The sequence below is a fragment of the Gastrolobium bilobum genome, unplaced genomic scaffold, assembly GCF_033153095.1.
Source record: "Gastrolobium bilobum isolate Gb01-03AN ecotype WA unplaced genomic scaffold, APGP_CSIRO_Gbil_v1 utg18211, whole genome shotgun sequence".
Classification (NCBI taxonomy): domain Eukaryota; kingdom Viridiplantae; phylum Streptophyta; class Magnoliopsida; order Fabales; family Fabaceae; genus Gastrolobium; species Gastrolobium bilobum.
Genome location: NW_026896264.1, coordinates 152,462 through 164,286, shown reverse-complemented (window position 1 = coordinate 164,286; position 11,825 = coordinate 152,462). Strand labels below are relative to the sequence as shown.

The window sequence follows — 11,825 nt, the reverse complement described above, 5'->3', positions numbered from 1 at the left end:
AACAGTCAAAAAAATTCTAAAAACATTTTTTATTTAAAAAAAAAAACAGCTTTTGAAAAAGTTGAAATCAATCCAAACACTAAACTCTCAAGCATCTAACAGCCACATGCCTATCCGACACATCAAATTTAAAAAAAAAAAAAATTAAATATAACTTATACTACCAAAGTAAAATTTTGACATTTTCAATTAGTAATATTTCCGTCGTTAAATGTGGGCTAAGAAAGAAAGCAAAAACGGAAAAACTCCTTTTTCTCTATCTTTTCCAAGTTGTATTTTGATACGGAGTCTCAGTCTCAGTCACAGTCCACTCTCGTGCGTAGAGAGATGCTGAGAGCTTTAGTTCAGAGACGTTCCCATCGTATCCGCTATCATCAGTGCCAGTGCCAGTGCCACTCTTCCACCTCTTCACATTCCCATCCGCCCCAACTTCTTCTCCGCCGATACTCGTCCTCCCCGGAACCCACTTCTTCGTCCGCCGATGCCCAACTCCGGAAGTACCTGGGCTACGGGGCCCTCCTCTTATTCTGCGGCGCCGCCACATACTACTCATTCCCATTGCCGGAAAACGCTAGGGACAAGAAGGCTCAGCTATTCCGCTATGCGCCCTTGCCGGATGACCTCCACACGGTGTCTAACTGGAGTGGGACCCACGAGGTCATGACCCGACACTTCCACCAGCCCGAGAACCTGGAGCAGCTGGAGCGCGTGGCGAGTGAGGCGAACGAGAAGAAGACCCGGATCCGCCCGGTCGGGTCGGGGCTGTCCCCCAACGGCATCGGGTTATCAAGGGCTGGTATGGTGAATTTGGGGTTGATGGATAGGATCTTGGAAGTTGATAACCAGAAGAAGACTGTGAGGGTGGAAGCTGGGATTAGGGTTCAGCAGCTTGTCGATGGGATTAAGGACCATGGCCTTACACTGCAGAATTTTGCATCCATTAGGGAGCAGCAAATTGGTGGCATCATTCAGGTTTTCAATTATTAATATTATTATTATTATTATGTTTTCTTCTTTTTAACACAATTGTTTTTGCTTTACCCACCTGAAATCGAGGGCATGCATTTGATTCATCTAAAATAGGTTTTGCCGAGATTAATGTTGTTTAGTGAGCTATATTCTATCCCTCTCACCATTTTTGTGAACTATATAATTCTTTCCATTCGTGTGCTTTAGGTTGGTGCACATGGCACTGGTGCAAGATTGCCTCCTATTGATGAACAAGTGATTGCCTTGAAACTGGTCACCCCTGCCAAGGGGACAATAGAGATCTCGAAAGAGAAAGATCCTGAGCTGTTTTATCTTGCTCGTTGTGGTCTTGGGGGACTTGGAGTTGTGGCTGAAGTCACTCTTCAATGTGTTGATCGACATGAGCTCGTGGAGCACACAGCTGTCTCAACCATGAATGAGATAAAGAAAAATCACAAGTAACTGCTTCAAAAATCCTTCTTCTTCTTCTTCTGGGTACATTAATAAATTAGCAAATATATTGATCATCATTACCACATTAATTTTACTCTGTTGTTGTTTGTAATGTGGAACTAAGATTAAGAACTTGCTAAGTTTAATACCAGCTGCTATAATAATAATAATAATAATAATAATAATAATGAGAGTAAATCCCTAAATTGGTCCTCCAAAACATACAGTGTAATGCTATTGTCCTCAAGATTTTTGTCACCACATTAATCTCTCAAAGATCTTAAACTTCATCCACATTCATCCTTGTGGAGTATTAGATAAGTAGTAGCTTACTTTCTGTGATGTAGTGGCAATTAGCAATCTACTGATTTATTGTACACATGCATGTATCAGATCTTTTCTTCCTTTCTGTTATAGCTTAGTTAGCTTTCTGTTTGTTTGTTAGATCTGACTCATCTGCTGAGTCAGCAGCCTCACACTCTATATAATGATAGAGTGTAGCTTTGTGTAAGATTCAGTTTTCATAATACAGATTCAGGTCCAAAATATCTTCTCTCTCTCTCTTCTTGCATCTATGGCTTCTCTCAAGAACTCGAATATGGTATCAGAGCTCTTATTCTGAGGGCCTGATCCATCTTCGTCCTTCACTATGTCTTCCGCCTCTAACTCTGAGAACAGTGCTACGGCTGATAACAATGCTCCATCATCTTTGAAGTCGAACAAAGAAGCAAAGCTAATGGAGAATTGTGCTCCTCTTCTTTTCATCATCAAGTTACATTGAAGCTTACAGAAAACAATTATTTGTTCTGGAATCAGATAATTGAGCCGATTATAACGTCACATCAACTTCATCGCCACCTTGTGAATCCAAAGATTCCTGTCCAATATGAATCTGAAGAAGATCGATTGAATGATATTCAAAATCCAGCGTATGTTCAATGGCTTACACCAGACTCGATGCTTTTGTCTTGGCTCTTGTCTACTATCTTTGAATAATTAGTGAACGAGATATTTGGAGTAAAGTATACTCACGAAGATTGGGATAAGATCCACAAGCTATTTCATGGAGGCATGAAGTCCAGATCTCGTCATTTACGCTCAGAACTCATATCTATAAAGAAAGGAACCAGATCTGCGAAAGATTACTTGTCTCGCATCAAAATCCTATTGGATTCTATAAAAGCCATAGGAAATCCAGTTACGAACGAAGATAGGACTGATTACATACTGGAAGGACTTCCAGTTGAATACAACGCGTTTGTGACTACTGTTCATGGAAGAGAAAATCCCTATTCGATTGAAGATCTGGCGATTGAGTTAATGACGCATGAACATATATTGTTAAAAGAGAGTGAGTCTCTTCTCGAATCAGCCACTGTGAATGTAGCTCAAAAACAGAGTAACACTTCTGGATCTGCTCCTCTGTTTGCCCCTGTTTTCGCAACTCAAGAACAGAGCACTGGTCAGACCTTTGGACAGACAGGAGTTGATGATTCTTTTCTTTCTAATGTTTCAAATAGAGGACGGGGACGCTATAATGGCAGAGCTAGCAGAGGTCGAGGGCGTGGAAGCAGACAAAACATGTATTGTCAGTTGTGTCACAAGTATGGCCACGATGTGAAGAGTTGCGGGCATCGCTTCGATGAAGACTTTGTGCCCACTCTTCCTCCTCTAGAAACACAATCAAATTGTCCATACTTTGTTCAGAGACAGCCTACACAGACTCAACAACGATCTTATTAGTATGTTAGGCCTGTTCAAGCATCTCCTTAGGCTATGATTGCTGCACAACCTGGTTTACTTCCAACTCTCTGTTCCAACTATTGAGTGGTTCCCAGATTCAGGTGCCTCACATCATGTAACTTCTAGTCCTATGCATCTACTACATAGCCAGCAACTGAGTGGTTCTGATCAGATCATCATTGGTGACGGGCAAGGTTTGGCTATTCAAGCTATTGGTTCCACAAAATTTATGTCACCTTATGATTCTAACAGATGCTTGCATCTTAAAAATCTGTTGCTTGTTCCTTCTATCATGAAAAATCTTATGAGTGTTAGTCAATTTGCTAAAGATAACTCTGTCTATTTTGAGTTTCATCCAAGTATTTGCTTTTGTAAAATCGCAGGACTCTCATGATATTCTTCTTTGAGGAATACTTGGCAATGATGGTCTTTATCGTTTTTCAGATATCTCCCTTGCTCCGAATCCAGCTCATTCTCTCCAGGCTTCCACTAGTTCCAGTCCTCCACTTGCTCATACTGATAGCTCTCCTCACTGTAAACTTGACAAAGGTGCTTAACTAATGTAATATTCCTATCTGTAATAAAAATGCTATTGATTTTTGTTCTTCATGCTGTATTGGAAAAGCACACAAACTCCCTTCATCTACATCACAAATTGAGTATAATACACCATTTGCTCTCATCTATAGTGACTTATGGGGACCAGCTCCTTTTAAATCTACCTTGGGATACACTTACTATATCTCATTTGTAGATGCTAACACAAGATACACTTGGATATATCTGTTAAAACAAAAATTTGATGCTCTTTCAACCTTCGAATAGTTTCACTCTTTGATAACAACTCAATTCCAACTTCCCATTAAAGCTTTACAAACTGATTGGGGTGGAAAATTTAGACCATTCACTGATTATCTCAAACATCATGGCATCATTTACAAACTTGCATGCCCACACACCCACCGTCAAAATGGGGTTGTAGAGCGCAAACATCGTCATATTGTTGAGATGGGATTAACCTTGTTGTCTCATGCCTCCTTACCATTAACTTTCTGGGATTATGCCTTTCTTTCAGCTGTGTTTCTTATTAATAGGCTTCCAACAGCCTCATTAAGTTTTGGTGTCCGTTATACCAAGTTGTATAATCAAACTCCAGATTATCATTTCCTTAAGGTGTTTGGATGTGCGTGTTTTCCTTTTCTTAGGCCTTATAATCATCACAAACTTGAGTTTCGTTCGCAAGAATGTGTATTCATGGGTTATTCCACAAGTCATAAAGGGTATGTTTGTTTAAATAAAGATGGCAGAATCTACATCTCAAAGGATGTCCTCTTCAATGAAAATAGTTTCCCTTATGCTCTCTGGACTAACACTAATGCTGATCCTGCACCTGTCATTCTAGTTTCTGCCCAGATACCTTTAGGGGACGTTTGGTACGCGGCATTCTCCAGGATTCCCGGAAAACTGAATTTTTCTAAATTTTTAATTTTCGGATATTATCGTAAACTGAATGTAAAAATCATATTTCTGAAAATCGAGTTTCTCGGATAAAAAAAAAATTATCCTCTACCAAACGCCCCCTTAGTGTCTCCCTTAGTTTCTGAGTCACGTTCTTCACCTGTTTCTCCTCTTCAACAGCCTCTCTAGTCACAATCTAAGTCTGGTTCCCCCATTCCTTCTTCTCCTTGCACTGTTCCTGCATCACCAGTGCCACACAGCAGTGTCCCTGCAACTCCATTGTAGTCTTCCAATGCTTCTTCTTCTTCATCCACCTCGGGTTCTGAGTATGTCCCCCCTAATTCCCTAAGGGAATCCTCACCTACTCGTTCTATTATGACCAGATCCAAGTCTCTGGCTAGATCCACTGGCTTATATAGAACCTTCTATAGTGAAGCAAGCCTTAGCCAGCCCACCTTGGGTTGAAGCAATGAAAGCTAAATACAATGCACTTATGACTAATAATTCATGGACTCGTCTTTTTGCCCTCTAACAGGAAGTCAATTGGCTGCAAATGGGTTTTTAAAGTTAAAGAAAATCCTGATGGAACAGTGAACAAATATAAGGCATGGCTAGTGGCTAAGGGATTTCATCAACAAGAAAATTTTGATTACGATGAAACCTTCTCACCAGTGGTCAGACCCGTTACTATTCGAATCATGCTTACTCTTACTCATTCTTGGTCACTTAGACAACTTGACATCAACAATGCTTTCCTAAATGGTGATTTGCAAGAGGATGTTTACATGAATCAGCCCCCTGGTTTTGAGAGTTTTGATAAGAAACTAGTGTGCAAGCACAACAAAGCTTTATATGGACTTAAAAAACAGGCCCCTAGAGCATGGTTTGATAAATTGAAGGGTGCTTTGACGATGTTTGGCTTCAAGTCCAGCTGCTAGGACCCTTCCTTATTCATCTCAAAGACTTCTTCTCGCTGCACCTATATCCTTGTGTATGTAGATGACATAATAGTCACTGGGACTGATGATACCTACATCCAATCTCTGATTAATCAACTTCATTCTCAGTTTGCTGTCAAAGACCTTGGCAACCTAGATTACTTTCTTGGGATTGAGGTAAAGCCTCATTTCTCTGGTGGTTTAATTATGTCACAATGCAAATATATTCGCGATTTGCTTACTCGTGCTGACATGTTTGATGCAAAAGGCATCTCCTCTCCCATGCCTTCTAGCTGTAAACTTTCAAGGTTTGGCTCCAATTATTTGTCAAACCCTCATCTCTACAGGTCAATTGTGGGTGCTCTTCAATATGCAACCATAACTCGTCCAGAGATCAGTTATGCAGTAAACAAGGTCTGCCAATTCATGGGGAAGCCTCTAGATGATCACTAGAAAATAGTTAAAGAATTCTAAGATACTTAAAAGGGACTGTTACATATGGGCTTGTGCTTCAAAGGGCAGTCCCTTAGCATCCTCTCTCTATTACTGCATTCTGTGATGCAGATTGGGCCAGTGATCCTGATGATAGGTGTTCTACATCAGGAGCAACTCTCTTCTTGGGTCCTAATCTCATTTCTTGGTGGTCCAAGAAACAGACCTTGGTAGCAAGATCAACAACTGAGGCTGAGTGTCGAAGTTTATCCCTCACTTGTGCTGAAATTTTGTGGGTTCAATCCCTTCTTCGCGAGTTACAAGTTCCCTTTGTTATTCCACGAGTATTTTGTGATAACTTTAGCATTGTGGCCCTCTCTCATAATCCTATATTGCATGCTCGTGCTAAGCATATGGAACTAGATATCTTCTTTGTTCGAGAACGAGTGCTTGCTCATGAGCTTATTGTCTCGCACATTCCAGCTTCAGATCAATTAGCAGATACTCTAACTAAGGCTCTTTCCCTTGGATGTTTTGCTGAGTTAAGAACCAAACTCAGGGTTCTTGATTCACTGCCTCAAGACCCGAGTTTGCGAGGGTGTATTAGATAAGTAGTAGCTTACTTTCTGTGATGTAGTAGCAATTAGCAGTCTACTGATTTATTGTACACATGCATGTATCAGATCTTTTCTTCCTTTCTGTTATAGCTTAGTTAGCTTTCTGTTTGTTTCTTAGATCTGACTCATCTGTTGAATCAGCATCCTCACACTCTATATAATGATAGAGTGTAACTTTGTGTAAGATTCAGTTTTCATAATACAGATTCAGATCCAAAATATCTTTTTTTTCTCTCTCTCTCTCTCTTGCATCTATGGCTTCTCTCAAGAACTCGAATATGGAGGACTAACTTGGTGATACTAAAGAACAAATTTGATAACGATTTTCTATCTTTGAGGAGCTAATTTGGTGTCAAAAATCTTTGAAGAACTATTGTGATGACCTACTAATTTTGGGAAGACCAATTTAAGGGTTTATTGACTTTATTTTAATAATAATAAAAGAGTGACTCAGTGCACAAGGCTTTCACCATTGTGGGTTTTGGGTGGGTCTGATGTATGCAGCCTTAACCCCATAAGTGGAGATGTTATTTCTGTAATTGGAACCTATGACCTCCAAGTTACACCTGATATTATACACCAATAGATTCAGAATGGTGTGGTTATGGTAATTTTAAATTCAGAGCAATTATCAAATATATCAATATAATCAAATAAATATCCATTTAGGTCCTCCATATATATGCAACATCAAATTGGTACTCTATTTATAAATATACAAATCAGTCCTCGAAACATGTATGTAACATCAAATTGGTCCTCAAAGTGGCATTGATTTTGTCTTTGAATGAAGATAGTGATAGCATTAGTTATTCATTGAATGACCAATTTGATGTCACTGATAAATGGTGGACCAATATGATGTTACATATATCTTTGAAGGACCAAAGTATGTGTTTACTCTAATATAATCTTTGTAATCGTGTGTAAGTGTATACCCATATCTTCTATTTTTGTTGCCTTTGGTCTAACTGATTAAGGATCTGCCTACTGGGATTTAGATTAACCTTTTTCTATCTTATGCAGGAAATTACTATCTGAGAATAAGCATGTCAAGTACCTTCATATACCTTATACCGACTCTGTTGTGGTTGTGAGATGCAATCCTGTTTCAAAGTGGAAAGGTCCTCCCAAGTTCAAACCAAAATATACTAAAGATGAAGCCATACAGCATGTGCGTGACCTTTATAGGGAGTCCCTACAGAAATATGGGTACGGTTGCTCCTAGTCTATTGATTGTATTATTTATCAATTTATTTTGACTTGGAGGTACTGTGGTCCTTGATATAAGAGAAAAGTATTGCTATGACTATTTTGCAACCAAATAAGTGCTAGTATAAGCTGCGACTTGCTCTCCCTTTTTCTGCAATTGTAAACACTTAGTTGTTTGTCTTCTTTTTGTGACATTTCTTATTTCATATGATTTAAACTTACATTCAGAGGTAGAATTAGACAGACTGAATGAGTTATCAAAAAGTCTATAGCTGCTGTCATTTAACCTTTTGTGGGGCTGCAAAAATTATAGTAGTTAAATGTAAAGTGGTAGGCATGGACTGGTAATTGTTAATGTACTTTTCTTGTTGATCTGAGAGTTGTTGATACAAAAATTCATTTATAATCTGAAAATGCTTTAATCTCATGTTGATTTTCTTCTGCTTTTACCACAGTTTACGTTGTTTTCTCTGTTAGCAGCTTGTTCTCAACGACTTTCATTCTCTTTTATGTCATTAGTTAATTTTGTTATTATTTTGCAGTTACCTTGTTGTGAACTTTTCTGTTTAAGTACATGAGTTTCTATTCTTCTTTACAGAGCAGAAGGATCCAGGGGTAAATCATCAGATGATGGTGAACAACATATAGATGAGCTTTCTTTCACAGAATTAAGAGATAAGCTAATTGCCCTAGATCCTCTGAATACAAAGCACATCATCAAAGTCAATCAAGCTGAGGCTGAGTTCTGGCAGAAGTCAGAAGGGTATAGGGTTGGATGGAGTGATGAAATATTGGGCTTTGATTGTGGAGGTCAACAGTGGGTATCGGAGACATGCTTCCCTGCTGGAAAACTGGCTAAGCCAAGCATGAAAGACCTTGAATATATTGAAGAGCTGAAGCAACTTATAGAGAAAGAAGAGATACCTGCACCTGCTCCAATTGAGCAGCGATGGACCTCTAGCAGTAGGAGTCCCTTAAGTCCTGCTTCAAGCCCATCCGAGGATGATATTTTTACTTGGGTAATATAATCCTGTCTTGGATAATTGAACATAATAGATCTAATAATAAATTCTTAATCTATATCGGGATGAACTGGTATTACGTGGTCGCATGAGCTTAGCACTGTCTTATTTGTTCTCTATTACTGCATTTGATGTCATATCACACATTAATTTTAGTCATTGCATGTTAAAGTTTACATATTAATAATCTTTATGTTTTCACTGTTTTAGTTGACAAAAATTGAAATGCATGAGCTTGTCATTTCTCTTATAATTGTTCAAAAAATTTATTTAATTTCTTAGACATGGGGTGTTCGAATGGTTGAGTCTAAGTGCATGTTTCAATGAGCTTCTTCTTCCTTTTTATTTTTTATTTTTTTGCGTTTTGTATAAAGAAACTTTTGGGGGTGCAGGTGGGATTTAAAAATATCAGCAGCTTTTGGAAAAAGATGAAATGCCTTTTTGTTAAAAGCTAAAACTTCAGCTTCTCCAGACATGCATTTTTGTTGTTGTGTGTGTGTGGAGAAATATAACTTATTTGCTGGAAAAAAAAAATATACCCAATAGGCATTAAACCCCTTACTAGGCTTTACTTTTAGTTTACTGCTTATAGTATTTTTTTGTGTGTGGAGAAATATAACTTAATTGCTGGAAAAAAAAAAAAATACCCAATAGGCATTAAACCCCTTACTTGGCTTTACTTTTAGTCAACTGCTTATAGTATTGTCTTTCTTGGCCTTTAATTTCATGTTTGGAATCAATAAAAATATAACCCTTGCCTTCTATGAATTTTAACATTATAATGCTGTTCGGAAGATTTTGGTAGATAATTATACTTTTGATGGTGTTTTAGGTCGGTATAATCATGTACCTCCCTACCATGGATGCTCGCCAGAGGAAGGATATAACGGAAGAATTCTTTCATTACAGGCATCTGACTTGGGCAAAATTATGGGATCCTTACTCTGCTTATGAACATTGGGCTAAGATTGAGGTAATTATGTAGGCATCATGAATAATAAATAATCCAACAGGGTATTTGGATATGATATACTAATTATTCTCATAATCTAAATCATATGATGTTTAGCCAAATTTCCTCATATATAATTACCAATATGATTTGTCCTACATAATATCTTGGATCTGTTCCTACATAGGAAATGTTACGACTCATGTTATACCTTAGACACCTGGCAGTTAATCAATTAGTAGTTGTGGACTATTAATTTTATTGAGGGCTCTAACTACAGCTAAAGTGAACAGACAGAACACTCAAACTTTTCATACGCTTCACTAATTCAATGTTAATTCTAAAAGCTATGCTCCCTGATGACTTTGGACTGATTCTTCACCAGCACCTGCTCAACAGAGGGTTCATGGACTCCACTTTAGTTCATTCTTAATTGCCTTGTAGCTTGTGATGATAATGTTGGCAAGAAAAACCTGTTTGGTTAGTGAGAAAAGAATAGGAAAAGAGAAAGAAAAGTTTCTAAGTTTAATGTCAACAATGTGCACATTCAGAATCGTTAGAAAAGGAGGAAATCAGAAAGAGAGAGTGAGGTTTTGACTTTAATTATAAGGGTAAATAAGAAATTTAAAATCTTTTACCTCTTAAAACTCCCCAAATTGGGATAACTTTAATTTTAAGAAAAAGAAGGGTTTTGGAGGGTTTCGTGAAAATCCTCAATTCCTTTCTCTCACTTTTTTAAACTCACAAATAAGGGAAGGGATTAATAAAATCCTTCTCTTCCTTTCTTTTCCCTCCTGAAACTAACTCCCAAACAAATCCTTAGGGTCCAACCCTAACACTTATCCTTGAAAACTAAGTACCATCCCAGGTGTTAAAAGGCTGATATCACCAAAGATTTCAATTGCAAAATGAAAGGAATGTATCTGAAGAACATTTAATTTCTGTGCATATTATCTGATATCTAGGTTCCAAAGGACAAGGAGGAGCTTGTAGAACTCCAAGCAAGGATAAGAAAGCGGTTTCCTATGGATGCATACAACAAGGCAAGAAAGGAACTGGATCCCAATAGGATCCTTTCAAATAACATGCTGGAAAAGCTGTTCCCACAATTAGATGCCATATAAAATTCAGGGTTGGTGGTTATTTGTCTGAACTTGTCTTTTTTCTTTTTATGTTGAGCATATCTTCAACCCTAAGTTCTTTAGTGCAGCTGCCACACATTTGGAACTTCGGGATGCAAAATATCTGGTGCACAATCAGGATTATTATACATAAATACATTCTTTTTGTTTCTTGCCTGCATGGGAGGATGTCTTGAACTCAAAGAAGCTTTAAGGATTGTGATGTAAACGTATTAAAGGAGCTCGATTGATCTTTCCATTCTGTTGTTACTCATCCCACCGGAAAGCGGAAGCATAAAGAAGGGGAAAAATTGAAGGAGAAAATCTGTTGCTGACATATTTGTATGAATTGCTCTCCCTTTAGGTATGAACTGTGTCCATCATCATGTTTGGTATTTTATGCATTCAATTTGGCAGGGCACTCCGCACTTCCTACCTGCTTTTTCCTAAGGGCTTGTTATGCTAGAGTTTACATTTTGAGGTTTTAATATTTATTGGATTAATGGATCGTATTCTTGAAATATTCTTTTTGTCCTGAAAAAATTTGTTGCTAAACCCTTCAAAGGAAAGGAAAGTCAACGTCTCGATATTAGGACTAGTTCTGATCAACAGAAAGGAAAATAAAATAAAAAATAAAAAATAAAAAAGCGGCAGCAGTGTTCGCTAGAAAATTGCAGTAATAGAGAAGCGGGATTAATCTGGCAGTGGCACCCATCCTTTTTTTCAGCTTTGATCAAACATATATTGGTTCTTGATTATACTGAATGGGCCTAATGGTACCAGTAAATCAATTGGGAACAGAAAATAATTCTGATACAAACTAGTGAAATTCACAAACAGTAATCAGGAAATAAGTCAATAACAGACTTCCAATGGCAAGGACTCGTCGACAATGGTGATATCTTGAA

The 11,825-nt window shown here is 38.0% G+C and overlaps 1 protein-coding gene across 2 annotated transcripts; it reads left to right on the top strand.

The window, feature by feature from the left end:
• The first annotated feature begins 247 nt into the window (after positions 1 to 247).
• Positions 248 to 11,420, top strand: LOC133298490 (L-galactono-1,4-lactone dehydrogenase, mitochondrial). Of its 2 annotated transcripts, none has more exons than XM_061497783.1 (7): positions 248 to 972; positions 1,177 to 1,427; positions 7,637 to 7,822; positions 8,421 to 8,841; positions 9,677 to 9,817; positions 10,762 to 10,928; positions 11,007 to 11,420. In XM_061497783.1, exons 1-6 carry the CDS (start codon positions 328 to 330, stop codon positions 10,918 to 10,920), a joined length of 1,803 nt encoding a protein of 600 aa, XP_061353767.1. In that variant the 5' UTR covers positions 248 to 327; the 3' UTR covers positions 10,921 to 10,928; positions 11,007 to 11,420. The 2 variants fall into 2 exon arrangements, with proteins under 2 accessions (XP_061353767.1, XP_061353768.1); XM_061497784.1 differs by having other exon boundaries at positions 11,002 to 11,420.
• The last annotated feature ends 405 nt before the right edge of the window (positions 11,421 to 11,825 follow it).

Coding starts and splice junctions, on each gene's coding strand:
- LOC133298490 (XM_061497783.1), top strand. CDS start 328: ATGCTGAGAGCTTTAGTTCAGAGACGTTCCCATCGTATCCGCTATCAT. Junction 7,823..8,420: donor GAGTCCCTACAGAAATATGG/GTACGGTTGCTC, acceptor TCTTCTTTACAG/AGCAGAAGGATCCAGGGGTA. Junction 8,842..9,676: donor AGGATGATATTTTTACTTGG/GTAATATAATCC, acceptor ATGGTGTTTTAG/GTCGGTATAATCATGTACCT.